At 44.4% G+C, this 21,083-nt stretch overlaps 1 protein-coding gene across 2 annotated transcripts in view; it reads left to right on the plus strand.

Moving 5' to 3' along the window:
- The window catches only part of MAP3K3 (mitogen-activated protein kinase kinase kinase 3), a 35,211-nt gene that overhangs the window by 4,433 nt on the left and 9,695 nt on the right, over window positions 1-21,083 (plus strand). Inside the window, exons 2-13 of one of the 2 annotated variants that reach the window (XM_063403632.1) lie at window positions 2,092-2,213; window positions 2,653-2,742; window positions 5,550-5,590; window positions 8,557-8,656; window positions 9,242-9,355; window positions 11,687-11,810; window positions 15,756-15,889; window positions 16,692-16,753; window positions 17,154-17,221; window positions 17,451-17,543; window positions 18,333-18,524; window positions 20,069-20,217. In XM_063403632.1, coding sequence (XP_063259702.1) covers window positions 2,092-2,213; window positions 2,653-2,742; window positions 5,550-5,590; window positions 8,557-8,656; window positions 9,242-9,355; window positions 11,687-11,810; window positions 15,756-15,889; window positions 16,692-16,753; window positions 17,154-17,221; window positions 17,451-17,543; window positions 18,333-18,524; window positions 20,069-20,217 — 1,289 coding nt within the window. The remainder of the gene's footprint in view (window positions 1-2,091; window positions 2,214-2,652; window positions 2,743-5,549; window positions 5,591-8,556; window positions 8,657-9,241; window positions 9,356-11,686; window positions 11,811-15,755; window positions 15,890-16,691; window positions 16,754-17,153; window positions 17,222-17,450; window positions 17,544-18,332; window positions 18,525-20,068; window positions 20,218-21,083) is intronic. The other variant, XM_063403633.1, reaches the window with a different exon arrangement.

Consider the following 21,083-nt stretch of genomic DNA (forward strand, 5'->3'; position numbering starts at 1 on the left):
GCCTGGGACAGTGGAAGGTGTCCCTGCCATGGCAGGGGTGGCACTGAATGACCTTTGAGGTCCCTTCCAACCCAAACCATTTCAGTATCTTGTGAAAACTAAAACAGACCTGGACAGAAACCGTTTGTTTTAGCAAAGATAATCCTAGTGTGACTTCTGTTCTGACTGGGATTTCGTCAGATGTTTCCTCTTTACAAAGCAGTGTATTTTTCCTGCTTTGTTTTTAACTTTTAGCAGGATTCGCTCCCTGTGTGCTTTACAGGCCGTATGTGTCCCACATCTGTCATCTTTAAGCATTGCAAAAATCTAGTTTGTTATTCAGACACTGATTAATTATGAAGCCAGTCTTCTGCATAAAACATAAGCTAACTACTTTGGAGAGACTCGTGAACAAATGCACGACATGAAATTGCAGAAACAAATAGTCCCATGGAGTCCCTTTAACAGAGAAGTACAGATGTGAGTCAGTCCATCATTTGATGTTCAGCAGCTGTTCCCAGGACAGCTTTTCCAAATGCAAGCGATTACCCATCAAACCAGTGCCATGAATCAGGAACAAGTGTGCAGCCATGGTGGATTCTTTAAATTAAGTTTTAATTATTTTCAAATCAGCTTCAAAAATGCTCATTTCAATTTAAACTCCTCAAAGTGACATGGTGAGGGAAGAAGGAGGAACTGTGTGTATCAGGCACTGCACACCTGACACACCATCATGTTGAATGGGGCTGTGATAACCTCATCTGGTTCACATCACTTCCAAAAGTCCCAGTTACCAAAAAAAAAAAAAAAAAAAAAGCTTTACATCCAAAACTAGGGTTCAGGTCCTGCCAGACTCTTTTAGAAAGGGCAGATTCTCCTGGGCATGTCCAGAGCTGATTAAATCATTGCTTCAAATTCCATGCCGAAGTAATGCCTTAATATCAGGAAGGATTTAACTGAGTGTATTATTTGCCAAGGAAACAACACTTTATCCCTAAACCCTTTTTGAGTCTTGATATGTGAGACAGGAGCCAGGCAATGCAGAGGGCAGGAGTGTGCCAGGAGCAGAGTGACACCATAAGGTGCTGCTCTGTTAGCTGTGGCACAGTGCCTGGGAGCAGGTGCCCGGTGCAGTCCCATTTTGGACAAAAGTTCACTTGGCAGTTTCCTTTACCTTTTGCAATACCAAGGAATTTAGAGTCATTATCCTTGCTCAGAAGGATTCATTTCCATAGCTTTTAGACCTTTGTCTACCATCCATCAGGGCCCAGCTACTGTCCATTTCTCTCCTTTTACATCTTTGTTTTTTTCTCTAAACACAAAGTTCTGCTAAATATCACTTCTCAAAACTAGAATCTTCAGAAAGTAATTCTTAGTCAATGGAACATACAAGAAAAAAATCAATGTGTGTTTTTATATTGCTGCAAGGCAAGAACCCTCGAATTGAACCTGCTGCATTGTACTTTGCCAGCAGACAGTGTTCTTAGTGCTGGACAACTTGAACCTGTTCAGCAGATCTTGAAATCTCATAAAATGGTTTGAATTTTATTCCATCAGCTTGTTCTGAGGGAAGAGCGGAACGTGTTGGGGCAATCAGTGCAACTGGATACAGATACTCCAAGATGAATCTTAGTCCAGATTTTCATTTCTTTTTCTACTGCCTGTGCTTTGTTCCACTAGCAAGCAAGATTTCAGAGTTAACAGGATATAAAATGGGAAAGAGCAGACTTTTACCAGGTTTTCCTTGGCAGAAGCACGTCAGTTTGCCCTTCCTAAATGACCTGTGATGGTCTAACAAATCTGTCCAGGTTTCACTGTTTGTTGTGAAGCCTTTTGGACAGAGTTAGGGGCTGGGGATGTTCATTCTCATCTGTATTCTGGCCAGATCCTTCTATGACACTGGACAAGTCACTTAACATTTATCTGTCAGTTTATTCATGATACTCGGTTAAGTCTGGGCTTTTTTATGACTAAATTAAATCACAGTATATTTGCAAAGATCCTGAAAAGGACTGTTGTTCTATGAGCCAACAGAAAACCAACAGAGGTGCAGAAATGTCATGGTTGGTGCTCACCCAGACAACTCACTCCTAAAATTCTTGTGCATCACAGATGAACAAGAGGCCTTGAAGTCCATCATGAAGGACCTGGTGGCACTCCAGATGGGCAAGCGTCACCGGCTGCCTGTGTATGACACCATGAAGAACAAGGACACTGCTCACTCCAACAAACAGGTAATGGGCTGCGTAGGGAGCCTCTGAACTGGGGCAGAAGGGGCAGAGCAGGTGGACAAGGATCTGCTGCCCTGGCCCTGTGCTGTGCTTCCAACAGCCAAAGCAGCAGATGTGAGTGAGCTCCTTGATCCTGCTCAGGCTGTGGCAAATACGGTAGCTTTTCTAGTGTTTATATTTTTATATGAGATTAATGAATATCGTATCATATAAGTGGTATATATTATATATACTATATATAGTTTAATAAAATAATATATATTACATTATATATGTATGTATTGGCATGTATTTGATAATTTGCAACATCTTAGTATACTGCATTCTCCCCATATATATTTTTATGGGGTTTAATCTGCCCAGCTAAAAAATTTAGCAAGTGGCTTTCTGATTTCACAATCATATTTCCATTTTTTAAAGTGATTTTGTTCTTTTTTTAAAGAAGAAACACAATGCCAGCAGTTCCCCCCTCTTGGGCAGCCCTGCAATAATGAACCAGTGTGCCTCTGCAGTGGAAGAAAAAAAAATATCGGTGAGAAAACTGGCTTCATTTCCAGATTAGCAATTACAAATTAGGATTCTTAAGTTGTGTACAGTGACTTTATGTAATTTCTTTAAGCAGGTGGGAGGCTAGAAAAGCTTTTCTTCCCTGACTCTGCTCTGATTGTCCTGTGTAGTGTGTGCACATTTATTGTAGGGCCAGGACAAGGGGGAAAGGCCTTAAGCTGAAGGAGGGCAGGGTTAGATGAGATATTGGGGAGAAATTCCTCCCTGGGAGGGTGGGCAGGCCCTGGCACAGGTGCCCAGAGCAGCTGTGGCTGCCCCTGGATCCCTGGCAGTGCCCAAGGCCAGGCTGGATGGGCTGGGAGCAGCCTGGGGCAGTGGGAGGTGTCCCTGCCATGGCAGGGGTGGCACTGGGGGGGATTCAATCCCTTCCAACCCAAACCAGTGTGTGACTCCCAAGGCAATGAGTGGTGGAGTCAATGCTTTGAAGCCTTGGTAGGTTCATTCCACATTTCTCTAGACTTTTTCATGGAGAAAACAACGGTATTGATGTTGTGGTAAGAAGGAAGGACAGAGTAATGCAGCTTTGTCTGGAGATGGTGAATGTCATTTAAATGAAATGCTTCAGAGCAAAAGCAACAATTTCAGTCAAAAACTTTGTCCATTACTGTCATTCAAAATTAAATCAAGTTACTGGCTGCAAGACTGATATGAACAGGACAGGTTTCCTATGTCAGTAAAATAACTCTTTTCAGTTCTATTCCTGTTACAGGTTTAAGCTTTTTGGAGCAGGCTTTGAAGTTCATGTCTGTCTTCCTTATGCTTTGCCTGCTCATAATCTACTTGTTCAGCTGGATCAGGGATTTCCTTGAATGTGTTGGACAAATCCATAGATGGAGTAGTACAAAATCATTTTGAAACAGAAATTCAGAGATGCCTTAAATCAAAAATCTGTAGTTATGATTTATGATACAACATCACAGAACTGGAACGCTGAAGTGCTAAACTTGGATTTGCCTTTTTAATCATCTCTGAGGACAGTTTATGTGAATTGCTTTAAGAAATGTTCACTGCTTTCAAGGGAAGCTGAAAGCACTGGAAGCTTCACTCCTCTAAGTTTTCTCTGGAATAGAAACACCAGGATCACTCTGAACACCTTTTCTTAGATCTTTGATAAGTAGACGTAAGTGGGCAGTGTCAGGTCCTTTTGGAAAAATCAAACAATAAATTCCAAATTCCATCCCCTTTTTCCTTTACTCCAAATTACAGATTTCAAAGCAGTATTGGAGTTGAGAAAATGGTTGGATTTTGCTTGGGTACCAGCAAATTAAAGAGAGGTTTCCAAAGAGCCCTGGGATTCCCTTAGTGTTGTCTAATTTCAGCTGGTGAGAGCTGTGTCACTTGGCTGCTCCAGGGCCTAAATCACATCTTGAGGTCAGAAATTTAATCTGAAAATGGTGTGAATTCCATTTCATCCAAACTGTCCCATTCAGTTCCTTTAGACCAGGCTGCTTAAAGCAGTATAAAATTAAAACAAAACTAGAGCCTTACTTTCCTGAAAATCCTGATATGAAGCAATCATTCCTTCATGCAATATGTTGAAGAACAACTTTTTGATCAAGTGTTGGCTGGTAGACATCTTTTATAGGATGTTACTCCTCTGCTGTTTGCTCTAGTGTTCCTTTACTGCTCAATTCAAATGGTTCTCTAGAATTTGTTTCATTTTGGAGTAATTCTAGACTAAGTTCTTTCCCTTCCCACGTCTGAAAAAACACCCTTTAATGTTCTGTGTGCATGACCACCTGCAGCTGGTCGTTGCTGGGGTTGGGAAGGTCATTTTCCCTGGTCCACGCTGTCCCTCCAGCCCTGCTGCAGGAATTCGTGTGCTCCCAGGGACTCCCTGGGTCCTTTTGAACTGCATTCTTGACCACTGGGCCTGCCAGAAACTTCCTCCAGCTAAAGAGCATTTCCTGGCCACGTTTTTTTGAAGTTCCTAGATGTATGATTGCCTATTGTCTGAGGCTTTCACAGATGGCTTAATCTATTCCAATCACATAAATTGTGCAGCAGAAATGATGAAGTCTTATCAGAGCAGATTTTTCCCTTCTATTTTTATCTTTCTCACCTAAATTGGGATTTGAACTTCGATGTCCAGAGTTGAAAGTTCAGCTTGTTGACTCTTCCATGCCCCGCAGCATCTCCTGAGTTTGCAGTGACTGCACGGGTTGCAGTCAGTGCTTTTAGCTGTCCAGAGGGTGGTGATGACCCCTTGGCTGAAACCTTGGAACTTTAAAAGGTGACACAGAATCAGCCTGTTTGTAACTCTGAGCTTCAGGGGTTGCATTTTTGCAAAAGCAGAGATTTAGTCCATGTCTTAAGAATAAAGAATAATAAATAAGAATAAAAAATTAAAAATAGGAAGAGGAATAAAATATGTAGCACATTCCCTCTCTCTTTTTTTTTTTTGCCATGCATGCTTTGAGCAAACTTGCAGAAAATTAACTTCAGATAAATAACCAGTTAGAACTGATTTTTAGATTTTTCCCATGTAGTGTTAAAGGTAAACTATTTTTTAAAAGTTAATTTCAGTGTCCCTGCTTAAGTGTCAGTTTACAAAAATTACAGTTTAGTTTTTACGCCTTTCCTTCTCTTTCTCCTTCAGCAGTGTCTCCATTCCTCACGTGCTGTGTTCATGTATCAGCCCCTTGTTTCCACAGTCTGCTTCAGCTTCCATGGAGAAAGCTCAAATACTAAAATCATAATACAGTGCATTTGAGTGCTATTATGTGTGCCAGAGTTTGATTGTGAGCTCACCTTTTGTTCTTTCTCCTGCAGAATGATGTCAGGATAAAGTTTGAACATAATGGGGAGAGACGGTAAGTTGGCCTTCACTGCTTTGATTCTTTGCTTAGGAGAGTAATTTAGTCATCAGTAATTCAGCTTGAATATTTTGTTGGCTTTGCTTTCCTTTTTCCTGAATGGAAATCTCACAGTGAAGGCAATAGCAAACAGGTCACACACAACTTGGTTATTTTTAGAGATCAGTGTGTCATAAAACACTGATTTATTTCCATAATATTTATTTGTAAGTGAACTGCAGCATTTTTAAAAGCTGTCCAGCCTGAAATAAGTTCAGCCTGAAAGTCTTATTTCAGATATGTTCCCATTTTGTTTCATTTAACTGAAACCAAATGAAGCTGATCAAATCAGTGTCATTCTTTTCTAGTTTCTCACTTCCTGATGCCCTGTCATTATCACTGCCCTGCTGTGATTGAGCAATAGATATAACAAGGGAAGATTTTTTTCCATTGGTGTAAAAGCTTCTTTGTTATTTCCTCTGATATTTGGTTTCGAGAGCCATTCTATTACAAGAAAAAAAACAACTGAAATAGCAGTTTCAGTTTTTAGTTTTTACAGCATTGTTTGCAATGAATAAAATTGCTGAAATATTTCAAAGTAGGTTCCAAAAAGCCTCTTACTTGCCATCAAATTGAGAGGAACTCATTGAAACGTTTAATGACTGGTGGCTGTGTGAACACTCAGGAAGTCTCTGGGCTTGTCTGTGGTCTCTGGGTCTGCTCTCACTGAGCTGGGTTATAGTGCCCATATTTTGGAGGATATTAATTGGGGTGTAAGCAGGAATGTGTGTGCCATCTTCACAGGCATCTTGTGGGGACCCTTTGGTTTCTCCCAGGCCAGGCAGTACTTCCAACATGAAGTAGTTCACAGTTTCATGATAAAATGCAAATTTACTGTCAGTGGTACAGGAGGATAAGTTGGCTGCAGTGATCCTCACAGCCCGTTCTAGCAGAGGTTATTGGCCGAGTTGCTGAAGCTCCTCCTATGTCAGGTTTTGGGATTTCTGTTAGGAAAGCAGAAGTTTGCTTTGTTGGCAAAGCAGGCTGTGGAGAATTTCTACTCTTCCTCAAAACTTGAACTGTTTCTTTCACTGAAGTCCTGTGTGATGAATTCTGTCAGTGACTTTTTTTGCTGTGGGAGAAATTTTACAGGTAATCCTCGCTGAGATTTGCATCCTCCTTTATCAGCCAGGTCTGCTCAGCACTCTCCTGTGTCAGGGGCTTTGTGGGGACAACAGAGCCACAGTGGGACATGTCACAATTTCTTGTCACACTGTGTCAGGACAGGGGAACTCAGCAACAAAATCCTGTCACCACAGGCTTGTCATCTTGCCTGTCTGCTGGGTGCATTTCAGGGGGCAAAAGGGTTTTCTCCTGGGTTTGTTTTTTTTTTTTGTCTAAAATGAAAAGGTTGATTGTGTGTCAGTCTAATTATGCAGTGGTGCTTGCCTGAATTCCCTGCTCCCAGGGCAGTGTGCAGTTCCAGACAGGGAGCTTGCACCAGAATGTCAGTGTGTGTGCTTGGTTTCATGGGAGCTGCCAGATCTAACCACAAATATTTAAGGTGGTCAGGCAGGAATGGGCTCCTTAAACCCTGCAGTCCAGGATTTTGTGTTAGAGGAGTGCACAGAGTTTTTAAACTAATAAAATTTGTGGCACCTGAGAACAGCTCTGCTTTTGAAAGCTTTGAGTGTAGAATGGGAGCCTTTATAAGGGACTGAGAGCCACATTGCGTTTGTGTGGTGCCAGAGTGCTGTGATTTCATGTATGAGTTTCTTAGCAATATGTAGAAAATGTTATTGTGGGCTGCTTTTTGACAAGGACAATTCCTTCCAAACAGCTGAGTGTTGTAGGTCTGGTAGCAAGATAAGCCTTCCTGGGAGGGGGCTGAGGATGTCAACTAACACAAGGGCTAGTTTTTTGGTTATTTAAAACAAAAGCTGCATCTCATTAAAGGATACCCAGGACTGATGAAGCTGTGTGGATGGATGTTTGGGAAACCAAGCCTTCTCTCCAAAGCACAGGTTCATTATAGAATCCCAGGATGGTTTGGGTTGGAAGGGACCTCAAAGACCCAGTGCCACCACCTGCCACAGGCAGGGACACCTTCCACTGTCCCAGGCTGCTCCAAGCCCTGTCCAGCCTGGCCTTGGGCACTGCCAGGGATCCAGGGGCAGCCCCAGCCTCTGTCTATGGCCCCTACAGAAAGCCCCTCTCCCTACCTTTCCCCACAAACTCATGTGAGATAATTCAGGGTCTCACTGAGTTGCCTCTATGAGCAGGAACAGCTCTGGAATTTCCATGGTCCACTCAGTAACTTGGAAGGTCAGACAGTCCCTTGATCATTTGTAGTGTGCTGATGTAGCAAAAGAAAAAGGAAGAAGATAGATACAGAAAACCTGAAAGTTCTTTGGTTGGAACTGATTTTTTTTCTACAACTAGCAAAAATTGGAAAGAGCACTAATCTTCCAACTGAGGACAAAAAGTATAACCAGATATTATAATAGTTCATGTGTGAAGAGGATCTTGGATTGTTTAGCCTGGAGGAGGCTCAGGGGAGACCTTGTTGTATCCTGTTATTTCTGCCTCGTGACAGGTTTGTTAATTGGTGCTCACAATCCAGCTCTTTGTGGCAGTAACTCATCTGTGCCAGAGCAGGTGGTATTTTGTAAGCCAAGGTGCACAGAGCATTTTTATCCTGTTACGTGAAAAACATTTATTCAAAAATGATACTTTTCTGCCCAGGGACAAAGGGGGATTCTATTTGAAATCTCCAGCTGAATATTGCATTTTGACAAACTGTATGGAAATGGGCCAGAGATCAATAATTCTTTATTGAAATAAGACATACAAATTTAAATTTGAAAGGTTCACGACCTGCTTGAGGATTAAAGGAGACCATTCAAACCATTTAGTGGTTCAGCCATGTGATTTGACTGCGTTATGAAGTGTATCTGAGCTGAGGCAGTGATTGTTCCCCCCAGGATTATCCCGTTTGTCCGTCCCGTGCGCTACGAAGACGTGCAGCAGAAAGTGAAAACGGCCTTTGGGCAGCCCCTGGACCTCCACTACATGAACAACGAGGTACCGAGCTGTCCGTGCTCTCTGCATGACACCTCCTCTCCCCAACACAAATTCTGTACCCAGAAATTGAATTTTGGGTCTTCCTTTAATGCAAACCATTGTAGAATCACTGATCCAAAGGCAAATGTGCTGGTCCTGGTAAAGCATCTCACTGATGTGTGTGCTGTACAAACATCAGCGCCTTGTGCCCTTGTTGTGGCATTGCTTAGGACACTCTCGTTCTGCCTGAAACCCAGTTTTCACTTGATCATTACTTCTGCATTCATAAGTATTCTTTTCTCATCAGAGAATCAGGGACTGACAAGTCTCTGTTCTTTGCAAACAGCAAATCCACGTAGCAGTTAATACTTTTGTGCATGATGCTTTAGAGGAATTTGCATTAGGGTCAACCATTTCTCTGACATGGGAGGAAAACCTCATTAAAGAGGACAGTAAGACAGTTTTGGAGTGAAAATTTGTGGAATAACTGAGCAACCCTGTTTTATGGTCTGGTATTTTTCTAATGTTTGTTTAACTACCTATTGTAGAAGTAGACTTCTTTTCCTGTCTTTTCTAATGATTTTTCCCCTGCTCTTTATTTTGCAGCTCTCTATTCCTTTGAAAAACCAAGATGACCTGGATAAAGCTGTAGATCTCTTAGACCGGAGCTCGAATGTGAAAAGCCTGAGGATACTGTTGCTCTCCCAGGACAGAAACCATGTAGGTAACAACTTCTGGGACTACAGCAAATCAAGACTCTAAAGCACGATGACAGCATTAACTGAGTATGACAGGGATTATAAAATTACTCTTCCCAGGCACAAATGCACGTGTTTATCCTCTTTGCATTGCCCCAGCTATAGGTGTTTTTCTGTGCTGAGTTTTTTTCCCTGACTTCAGCAGCTGTTTGGGGGCTAAAACATTGCAGCTTTTTAAGCTGTCGTGTAAAGGCCATTTTCTATCAAATAGTCAGTGGCTGTAGGCAGAAAACACTTGATGAGTTTGGTTTGCAGAGAAGTTTTATTAGCTTTGATTAATAGCATAGTGTTGAAAATGTGTGGAATTATTTTGCCTTCAGAGTACAAGTTGTCCTTGAAGAAAAGCCTTGAGCACTTTTTTCCCTGGGTGAGAAGCCTGGGGACAGCTTGCAGTGATTTTTCAGCTCTGTAGTCCTAAAGCATTGAGTCCAGCCTGACTGTGGAAGCTGAGTTGCCTTTGCTAACAGTGGTGTATTCAGACCTAAGATGAATTGGGTTTTCTCTCGGTTCACTCTCCTCGACCACAGGTGGCTGTGGCAGTGAGTGTCAATGTAGTTTGCTTTTTTCAGTAGACAAGATAATATGAGAAATAAGTCTTTAAGTCAAGCTCCCAAAGATGCCTGTTTTGGACAAGGAATGAACTGCAAGCTGAAGAAGGCCAAAAGAGTCAGAATTTTCCATTATTCCTGATCTGTGACTGGAAAACACAGTTCACTCTACCAATATCTCTATTTTTTTTTCTTCAGAATTAAGGTCATGCAGCTTTTCAAACCAAAGACTTCAATAGCTTAGATATTTGATTTGCAAATTACCACATTCTCCTGAAGAGTGTGACACACAAAGCTGCTCTCTTGGTAGTAGCTTGTCAGTCTGGAATGTTCATCCCTATTCAAGTTCTGCAGGCTGGGAGCTCAGCTCTTGAAATAATCACACCTGTAAGTCTTGGAGCTGTCACAATAACTTAAATGTACTTCTCGCTATTTTTTAATTTGATAATCCATGGTAATGGAAATACAAAGAACTTCAGGAGTGTTAACAGCCCTTTCCCAAATGACTGGGAAGGTGTAGGAGGGGATGGTGCTGTTCCTTGTCCTGCACCCTTTCCCTGAGCAATTGTTGCTGCCTGTTCTGTAGACAATACTTGGCAAGAAGGTCTTTGGTCTGACCTGGTGGAGTCAGACCAAAGTTCTGTGTTGTCAGGAAACATCCTGTAAAAGGTGGCCTCAATTTTTGGTACCACACAGTCAGGCAGTCCTCTTTGCCAGCCCTCTGCTCATGTCAGTGCCTTCAGGCTACAGCCAGATGTCAAATGATTCCATCTAACTCTGCATAATCAGTAAACACTTGGTAAATCTCACCCTGCACCAGCCAGTAGCCTCTGCTGATGTCCTTTTATTAGCTGTTTTTTCCTCTTTTACTCAAAGCAGAAACAAACAGCAAAGCCTTCAGTAAGTGCCACTGTTTCCCCCCCTCTCCTCCAACTTCCTCTGCTGCTCCAAGTTCCCTGACAGGAGAGCCCTCCGTGGGATAAAGCCCACAAGCCTGAAGGAGGTTTCTTGGCTGCATGATCTCATCTCACTGAGGGAGCGGGAAGCATTATTTTTCCTGAAGTACAGGATGCAGATTTTGTTTTGGTTGTGCTCTTTTCTTTTGCTGGGGATGGAAAGGTGGCTTTGATACAAATATGTGCAGAAAGCAAATGAACTTTACAGCAGTAGCTGGGTCCCTTGTACCAGGAGCCTGTGTCTGTGAGCAGCACTCAAATTAATTTTCTTATGCCTCTTTCTGTGACTCATTTCTTTTCTCAGTCAGTTCACCCCCTGTTGCCAGTCTTCTCTTCATGTTCAGAAACTATTGGGGAGAACTGGTGAAGTTGGAACATCTTTGGTACCAAAGCCAGGCTGTCCATCAGCAGGGTGACCTCTGCACCCTTTATCCAGCTCCCATAAACCCACCTGCTGGAGTTTATGTGACTTGAATCAGGCTCTCTCCTTACTCCTTTCAAGTGTATGTACTCATTAAATGAACAAACATTCAGTACTTTATTATTCAATTAAAGTATTTGAATTGTTGCACCTTGTTTGCCTGTCCCGTTCAAATAATTTTCCAAAGTCAGAATTTATTTCCTTGAGGTGTCTTTGGTTATGTTCTTCTGAATTAATAAGATTTCAGGCTCTAGAACTGTTGCTCAGCACTTTCTTGGTACTAAGCATAATATTTTTGAAACTGTGACCAGACTGCTTGAGCTCCTTCATCTCTCTTTATTTTGTTTTATTCTTTTCATCTTACCCAGCAGACCAGTTCTTCACCCCATTCTGGACTGCCCAAGCAAGTCAGGATTAAAACTTCCCAATCTGTGGGGGATGTGAGCACACCCTATCAGCAGCCAGAACCCAGAAGTAGGCATCTGTCTGTCAGTGAGTATTTCTGCCACTTCTACTTGGTTTTGTTTGTTGAAATGTATTTTTGGGGCACTAGTGTTTGTGGTACAGCATTTAGGAGAGCCATGAGAAATTGAAAGGTTATTTTGGGACAAGGCAGTTCATTTTCAAAAGCTCTTAATATGTTTACAATAGAATGTTTCAAAGTTCCTTGCTAAGTTGTGGAACAGCTGAGGAGCTGCTAAAGGGGATGTCCTAAAGCCAGAGCCATTGTGGTTAGAAATTTGGAAAGCTGATGTGAGTCTATTAAGCTTTTTATTTAGATTGGCAATTTCAGTTCATGAAACCTAGATTTGATTTTTTTTTATGTTGGGCTTTGGAATCTCTCCTCACTCCTGTAATCAAGCATTTTACTAAGAATTACTATTGCATATCCAGCTAGTGTCATACATTCTGAGTGGCCTAAACTTTCACTCTTGGAATTACCAGGTGAGCACAGGACAAAATCAGAGGTACACAAAAGATAATGGAAAAAATCAGTCATATGTACCTTAGTCTCGTTTCTTTGGGTTTCTGTTATCTCTGTGAACTCCTGTTTAGGGGAAATGTTCATATAAGGCTTCTGTAGTTTTTATGACTTCCATCTTCGGCAGATTTGTCTGATTTGTCCCAATTTCTATGTTACAACCTTCTGTGTAACCGTGCAGCACAATTCAAATCTGTTCTTGAACAGTGCTCAAAGCTGTTAACCTTTATATGAAAAACCAAAACATGTAAAACACCTTCAAGGATTTATGGGCCCAAAAAAACCCAGAAAGTCTGTGGTTTAGGATTTGACTCCTTGGTGTGAAGCTCAGTGAGCAGTGAAGGTGCAGGAGGAAGGTGAGAGTGTGAAGGCCAGAGCCCGAAATGCTGCTCTGTATAAACTGTTTCTGCTTCAGAAACAAGAGAAGGTAAATTTTGCTGGAAACAGAAGCACAGGATGATTCTGTTTGCTGCAGTGGGGCTTTGTCAGAGCTAATGGCAGAGGACAGGTGATGCAAGTCACAAAGAGCAGTACCAGGAGTGGGAATGGCAGAGTTGTTTTGCTTGCAAGTTCTTCGCTGTGGGAAAGGACTGTTTCAGTTCCATTAACTTTGTAAACTTGAGGCAGAATTGTTAGGTGATTTTAGATCGGTATTTGCAGTGCAAAGTATCAAATAATAAATCAGCTTAAGCCACAACAGTCTCCATACAGGGGGGTCGAAACCAGAGCTGGATCCACACTATTCTGACAAGAGGTGACTGAGAGCGTGAGCTCAGAGGAAGGGACTTGTGAGCTAGAGCAGCATCTCAGTGTGGGACTTGTCTAACAAACCTGCTTGTGCCCTGTGCAGTTTGCTGGTCCCCTTCTGTACAGCTTCCTTTTATGAAGCAGCAAACAAACAAAGAAGTACTGAAAGCTTGTGAAGTACGTGACTGAAACAGGGGCAAAGAGACTTTTCCCATCCTTCCTAGTTTGAAGTTAATATGCATAAAAAGAGCAACATTCCTTGGTCCTCAGAAGTGGTATCCCTGCATGTCTGAACACCATGTTTCTTCTATAACAGACAAATTGAATGCCAAAATTATTTTATTTAAATTATATCTATATATCTATTTCTTTTTACTGACATTCTGAGGTATGCAGATAATGGTGCCAAAGCCAACAGACTGTAGCGAGTGTCTGTCACAGGGAAACTGTCCAGTAATAAGTTGGTTTTATTTTCTGAACATGTCAAAGTATTAGACTGTTACATTATGAAGAGGTACAGAAGAGTTCCAGTTCTGTCAGAGGTCTGCTGGTAATTTGGCAATAGCTCAGTCTTGCATCAGTTTCTTCTTCCTTCTCTTTTCCTGTCTTTGGTTTGTAAAGCTTTCTGCAAGCAGGAGAGGGACCTGTGGTTCCTGAGCTCCAAATGGCCTCGAGCCTGTTGTCACCAGTTCGGAGCTTTGGAAGTAAAGATAACTTTTAAATAAAAGAAGAAAAAAAAAAAAGTAAAAAAATTGCTAAGCATTCTGGCAGGGCTTGTGTTTTTTCCACTCGCTTCCTTTGATATACATGGATTTAGTGCCGACTTCCCTTTCCTGCCCGGGGATGGGGCCTTTCCACAGAGCAGCTGGGCCGGTGCCAGCGGCGCTGGGCGGGCTCTGGCCGTGGCATCTGTCGGAAGCAGTGAAAGTGCTCCCAGGGCCGGGGCAGCCCCGCACCCCCGGGGCTATCCCACCCTCCAGACGGCTCCAGGGGCACCTGAGCCCTGGGAGCTGCTTGGGAAATCAGCTGGGAGCTCTTGACACGGCTGTGCTGGGCTGTGCACTTGACAGTCTTGGGCTTTGTGATCTTGGAGGTCTTCTCCAACCTTAATGATCCTAAGATATTATTAATCCTTTTTTTTCATATAGTTCAGCCCCCTTGCACTCTAAGCCATGCCAGCATTGTTCATTTTCCTTCTGCAGCCCCTAAAAGGTGCATGCTCTGCTTTTCAGTTCACTTCTCCCAGCCCTTTGCCTTCGCTCTTTATTACAACTTCTACAGAAAATATTTTGCTTGGGAGAACATTTGCTGATCTTTACCCATCTTTCCCAGCACCTGAGTACACACAGTTAATTAAAGACAGTGTTGTAAGGAACACAGCTTGGGAGCTGATCTTCACCTGCTGCCTCTAACTTCATGTGTGACCTGGAGCAGACTGGCTGGACCACAGCAGTTCTTGGAACTCACAGTGGGAATTGGTGGCAGCTGCAGATGGATAGGTCACTGCAAAAAGGGGATTTTTTTCTTCCTGTATCTAAAGTTTCATCCTCTTTGAGATCTGCAAGGAAAAAATAAACTCTAAGGGTGAAATTTCTCTAAGTAGATAGCACAAGAGAAACCCTTTAGGTAGTGCCACTAACAGATGATTAAACTGGAATTGTGCTCAGAAGATTGAGCAGAAGAAGTTAGAAATAAATGACTGCTTTGTCAGGAGCTTCAGCAATAATCATGTAGCATCTAAGACATGAGTACAGGTGCACATCAGACAGTTTGGATTTGCTGGTTCCTTGTCTGTCCGGCCTGGGGGGTTCACGCTGGCATGGCTGTGGTGGTGCAGGTTTGGTGTTAGAGGAGTCTGGGGGTGCTGCATGCAGCAGTGCCGGGCAGCAGCAGCAGTGCAGCAGCAGCAGCAGTGCCAGGCAGCAGCAGTGCCGGGCAGCAGCAGTGCAGGGCAGCAGCAGCAGTGCAGGGCAGCAGCAGCAGTGCCAGGCAGCAGCAGTGCAGGGCAGCAGCAGTGCAGGGCAGCAGCAGCAGTGCAGGGCAGCAGCAGCAGTGCCGGGCAGCAGCAGCAGTGCCGGGCAGCAGCAGCAGTGCCGGGCAGCAGCAGCAGTGCCAGGCAGCAGCAGTGCAGGGCAGCAGCAGCAGTGCAGGGCAGCAGCAGCAGTGCCGGGCAGCAGCAGCAGTGCAGGGCAGCAGCAGCAGTGCCGGGCAGCAGCAGCAGTGCCGGGCAGCAGCAGCAGTGCAGCAGCAGCAGCAGCAGTGCAGGGCAGCAGCAGCAGTGCTGGGCAGCAGCAGCAGTGCAGGGCAGCAGCAGCAGTGCTGGGCAGCAGCAGTGCAGGGCAGCAGCAGCAGTGCAGGGCAGCAGCAGCAGTGCAGGGCAGCAGCAGTGCCGGGCAGCAGCAGCAGTGCCGGGCAGCAGCAGCAGTGCCAGGCAGCAGCAGCAGTGCCGGGCAGCAGCAGCAGTGCCGGGCAGCAGCAGTGCCGGGCAGCAGCAGTGCAGGGCAGCAGCAGCAGTGCAGGGCAGCAGCAGCAGTGCAGGGCAGCAGCAGCAGTGCAGGGCAGCAGCAGTGCCGGGCAGCAGCAGCAGTGCAGGGCAGCAGCAGCAGTGCAGGGCAGCAGCAGTGCAGGGCAGCAGCAGCAGTGCAGGGCAGCAGCAGCAGTGCAGCAGCAGCAGCAGTGTGAGTGAGCCAGTGCTGTCCCTGTCCCAGGTTCACAGAGCACCGGCCGGAGCTCGCCCCCGCCCGGGTACGTCCCCGAGCGGCAGCAGCGCATCGCCCGCCAGGGCTCCTACACCAGCATCCACAGCGAGGGCGAGTTCATCCCCGAGACCAGCGAGCAGTGCGTGAGTACCCCCCTGCCGGGATCCTGCTGCCCTCCGGGCCCTCTGTCCTTCCCCGAATACTCGCTGGCTGTGGGTGCAGCAGCACCTTTAAGTGGTGAGACACGGGCTGTCCAGAAAGTTGTGGCTGCCCCATCCCTGGAAGTGTCCAAGGGCAGCCTTAGAGCAACCTGATCTAGTGGAAGATGTCCCTGCCCATGGCAGGAAGTGGAATTGGGTGACCCTTAAAGTCCTTCCCAACCCAAGCCATTCTGGGATTCTAAAGGTGCTGCTTTGTGCGTTTAAACAGTTTCAAATTGTAGCTGTGTAAGTTCAAAGCCTTTGTTGGGCTGCCAGAAGCAGTTCCCTGTTCTGGGTATTGCCCCTCCACCTCTGGCTGAGCAGTTTTGGTGCTGTCACACATGTGACAGGGTTTCCTATTACCAGGTTTGTGTGACTCTTGCTTTTGAAACTCTGGTCTCCATTCAAAAAAGTGGGAAATGAGGCCAAAGGGCAACTTGCAGGTGGAGGCAGCAGCACCAGCAGAGACTGTTCCTGGAGCTGGTTGGGATCAAAAAGCAGCACAAGGCTGCTAAAGTTTGCATTTTTCACAGCAGAGTCTTTCAGCCACTAAAGCAGTGCCTCAAATTTTATATGAACCTAATTTCTGTGGGAGATAAAGGAAAATTGTACATTTAAATAGGCTTAGACTCCCTTCTCAGCTGGACATCCTGCAGGCAAGCAGTTGTGGGCTCTGCTCCTGTGGCACAGCCTCTCCTGGGCCCTGGACTGCACTGATGTTGCTGTGTGGTTTCTTCTGTTGCAGATGCTGGACCCTCTAAGCAGTGCTGAAAACTCAGTGTCAGGAAGCTGCCAGTCCTTGGACAGGTGAGCAGCCAGGTACAAATGTACAAACTGGTGAGAACATGTGTGCTCAGATGGAAATGCCAGTTGTACTTACATAAAATCCTATTTTCTGTCTCATACATTTTCTTGGAGGGAAACGAGCTTACTTTCTACCTATATCCTACTGTATTTATTAAAGAGCATTAACTATGTCTTAAGGCTGTGTTATTTTCTGGCACAACCACAGACCAACAAACTGATGCTTCAGTAGCTTTATGTTATACATACAAAGTTCTGAAGAGAGCAGCCCCTCTGAGAACATCTGGCTGCAAGATATTTAAATCTCTTTTAGATAAGCCTCTCCTTGTTCATTTAAAAAATAAAACAAAATAAAATACCCCAATCAGCAGCAAGACTTATTCTTGCCTTCTTTCTCTACTAGTCCCTCTTTTCGGAAGTCACGGATGTCAAGGGCACAGAGTTTTCCTGATAACAGACAGGAGTTCTCAGGTATGTCTTTGGTACAGAGGTTATTTGATCCTGACATTTTCTGCCCTTGGCCAGCTGCCCTCCCTGCTTGCTGGGATTGTATAAATAGAAGAACTGGGGATATGATGATGGAAAAGCTATGAAGTTACTTATTGCCTCTTCCTAAAAACCCACTGTTACAGGAAAATTCTGTCATTAGAAGTTGCATTTTTTGAAGGAGCCTCACTTTTGTCTTTGCTCCTCCTGCCAGACCGTGAGAATCAGATCTACGACAAAGCGGGCAAAGGCGGGACCTACCCCCGGCGCTACAACGTCTCCATGCAGCACAAGGACTACAACGAGGGTGAGCTGGTCTCAGAGCCCCCCTTCCAGGCTGCAAAACCTCCACATGAGTGTAACTCCTGTTTGGAGAGCCTGGAGGTGTCCTTGCAATTAGTGCTGAGGTTGATGCCACTGTGCATGATGCTGCATTTTCATGGAACCAATGGTTGTTGTTTGTATTCTTCGTTTACTTCATCCTTTCTGGGGTTATCCAGGCTGAGTAGAGGGATTCTGGACATAGTTGTTAGACTTGGCTCTATATAAGTAGTTTCCTACCACAGAGATTGATTATACTTTGCTAATTTGCATTGCAGACTTGCTTCTGGATCTTTTAAATATAGCAGGGACTTAAAGAATTACACCTCTGTTCATCAGAGCTTTATGCAAATTAATCTCTCAAAATTTCATGAGGTGCAAGTTGGCACAATGTTTATTTATGGTTTTTATTTGCGAGTCTGGGCACGTTATCTAGAAAGTAATTTTGGATGTAGTTGTTAACAAAACTTGGAGCTTGTGCTCAGAGCCTGTAAACCAGATTTTTCCTTTGGAGGGTAAGTTTAGATCTTACAGCACTGAGGGCATTACAAAGTGTTCTCTGCCTTCTGCTTTGGGAATGATCCAGAGCTGTTCTGAACTCAGGCAGCACCAGCCCTGAGCTGTTATATTTTTGCATCTCGTCTGTTTGGCAGCAGATTCTGCTCCATGGGAACAGAGCAGAACTTGGGGTTTCTTTCCCTTCTCCTGCTGCTCAGCCCGCAGCCGCCACCTCCTGCTTGCAGGCATTTCTTTGACAGCGTTCCTTCTCCCGCAGGCCGGAGGACGTTTCCCCGGATCCGCCGTCACCAGGGGAATCTCTTCACCCTGGTGCCTTCCAGCCGCTCGCTGAGCACCAACGGGGAGAACCTGGGCCTGGCGCTGCAGTACCTGGACCCGCGGGGCCGCCTGCGCAGCGCCGACAGCGAGACCGCGCTGGGCGTGCAGGAGAGGAACATCCCCACCAAATGTAGGGGGAGCCGGGGCTGGGGGCAAGGGAGGCTCCGGGGGTGGGCTCCAGACCCAGCACGTGCCATAACCTGGCTTTGACAAACTGCTATGTCGTTCCCTGGCTCTGCTTTGGGACTTGTTTGTCACACCCACAAGTCTTTTTCTTCTCAGGTTTCTTCTGGGAGCTGGCCTTTCTTTTAGAAAGCATTGCAAATTCAGCTAAGAACTGAAGAAAACTACCTTGTTCTAGATGATCTAGAGGATTCTTAAAACAGGCTGACAAGCTTGTTTATTTTCTTGCTATGTCAACCTTTTCAGTCAGGCTTTTGGGTTACAGTTGTTCTACTAGTTGAGAGCTGTATGTATTTCAGTGGCTCCTTAATAGAAGGATTTACTTCTGTATTAATGGCATCTTTGAGTTGTTTTGTTGGACAACTTTCTCTTATAAAAAAGAAACGGAACATAAGTCATTATTGATGAACTTCAGATATCCGCTACAGTAATTTAAGGATCAAAATGAAAAGTAAGCTTGTAGCAGAGTAAGGAACACACCAGAATACCGACTGACAGTAAATCTGATAAAATTAGACATGGCAAAGCTAATCTCTCAGCTCTTCTGTATTTTCACACTGTTCAGATGGCTGGTTCCTGTCGTTGTTTTTAGAATTTCTTGTTAGATCCTACATAATTGGATGCATTGCACTGCAGGAATCTGGTAGTGTTACTTTCGGAATTGGAGCTAAAGCATTGGTCTTGGAGTAATATGCTTTGGGATAAAGGCAGTCTGAAAAACTGGGCTCAGGTATTAATCTCTGGGTCAGGAGACTGCTGCTCATGGGATGTGAGGGCTCCTAATGCTCTGAGGATGGAACCTCTTGCTGGAGTGTTGGAGATGCTGCTTTACCTGGGTATCATGGGTGTTTTTATTGTCTGACTGTTCAGCGGGTGAAGAAAATACCCACACTGTGCTAAATGGGTCCCTCCTTTTATCAGTGTCTAGTAGAGAATTATGATTTCTAATCTTTCTTGTTAGAGAGAGCCTTGCAGTAATAGAGGTAAGCCCAAGCTAGCTTGGCAAAGAAACTCAGAATAATGTCCTTCAAGTTGTCCCAGAAGCTGAAGTCATTCCTAGCTGGCTGGGATTGATTTAGCAAAGCTAATCCAGCTCTTCTTCATCTGATGCATGTGATAAATACAGATCAAGGGTTGGAAGCTGCTCTTCAGTTGCTGCATCATCTCTTAAGGTAGTGATTTTATAGAATGCACCTGCTGGTGGAATGAAATTTCACCAACCCCAGTGAATTACTTGTCTGTAAAACACAATGGCAAAATGTTTTGTGGTGTCATTTGAATGGGACGCCAGTCAGCAGATCCTGAGGGTCTGGATGGTTGGAATCTGTTCAGAGCTCTGCCACTGACTCCTTACTCTGGAGAGTGCCTCATGTTTATTCAACTGCACAATACCAGGTTCAGTCCCAGTACGAGGGAGGTTGGTCCCTGGAAAGCCCACCTTTGTTTTTAACCAGTACAATGAACAGAGAAGTCGTTGCTGTTCTCTTGTAGCTCCGAGTGCTCCGATGAACTGGCGCCGGGGGAAGCTGCTGGGCCAGGGCGCCTTCGGGCGCGTGTACCTGTGCTACGACGTGGACACGGGCAGGGAGCTGGCAGCCAAGCAGGTCCAGTTTGACCCAGAGAGCCCTGAAACAAGCAAGGTAATTCTCATCTCAGCTTCTAGGATCCTTTAAGGTCCTGTACAGTGTCTCTCTCTGTCTGTCCTTGAAAGCTGGCACCTTATGTAGTTCGTGCTAAGGTTTCAAGTCATGGAGAAGAATAGGAGTAATTTAAAAATTACTTTTCTGTGTTATTAACTTCAGCCTGAAACTGAAATCCATTTTCTGGCTTCATTCTTGGCTCTCCTTTCTCAGCTTTTTGGGTTTTTGCCAGGTTACTTGAGGAATGCTAGACTGCCCTGTGTTCCTGGTTAGACATGGATGTGAATGAAACTAAACCCAGCAAGAGCAGGGTTTTTTTCTTTTCTGAACAAAAAAAAGCTGCTTGCACGTGCAAAACCCACTTCTGGGTTTATAGGGTAGACCCTGTATCAAGTGCATTAATTAGCAATTTTCACTTCTGAGTTCTCCATGTCCTTAAAAACAGATTGAGCTGTGGGTTGTAGATTAGTCAAGAAGAGTGATGTGACAATGCTTTAGAGACAGTGGAGATGGGATGGGCACCTTGAAATTACAGGACAGCACTCAACTCCCTGCACAGGGGATGCAGCTGGAATGGCTTTTGGATTCTTTACTAGTGTTTTAGCAATGTACCAGTTTCCCAATATTGAACAAATTCACTTTGAACTAGAATAACTGATCCGTGAAGACTTAATTATTATATATTTAATATAACATATTATATATGTTATTTAAATTATATTTATTTAATTAAATTATTTGATTATTTAATTATCATATAATTCTTTAATTATGATTTTATATGGGATATTGGTGCCAAGATATGTCCTAAATTGGGAATTTCTGCTATGTCTGTGTTGTAAATCAGACAGTAACTGAGCCAAGGA

Source organism: Prinia subflava, chromosome 8, assembly GCF_021018805.1.
Source record: "Prinia subflava isolate CZ2003 ecotype Zambia chromosome 8, Cam_Psub_1.2, whole genome shotgun sequence".
Classification (NCBI taxonomy): domain Eukaryota; kingdom Metazoa; phylum Chordata; class Aves; order Passeriformes; family Cisticolidae; genus Prinia; species Prinia subflava.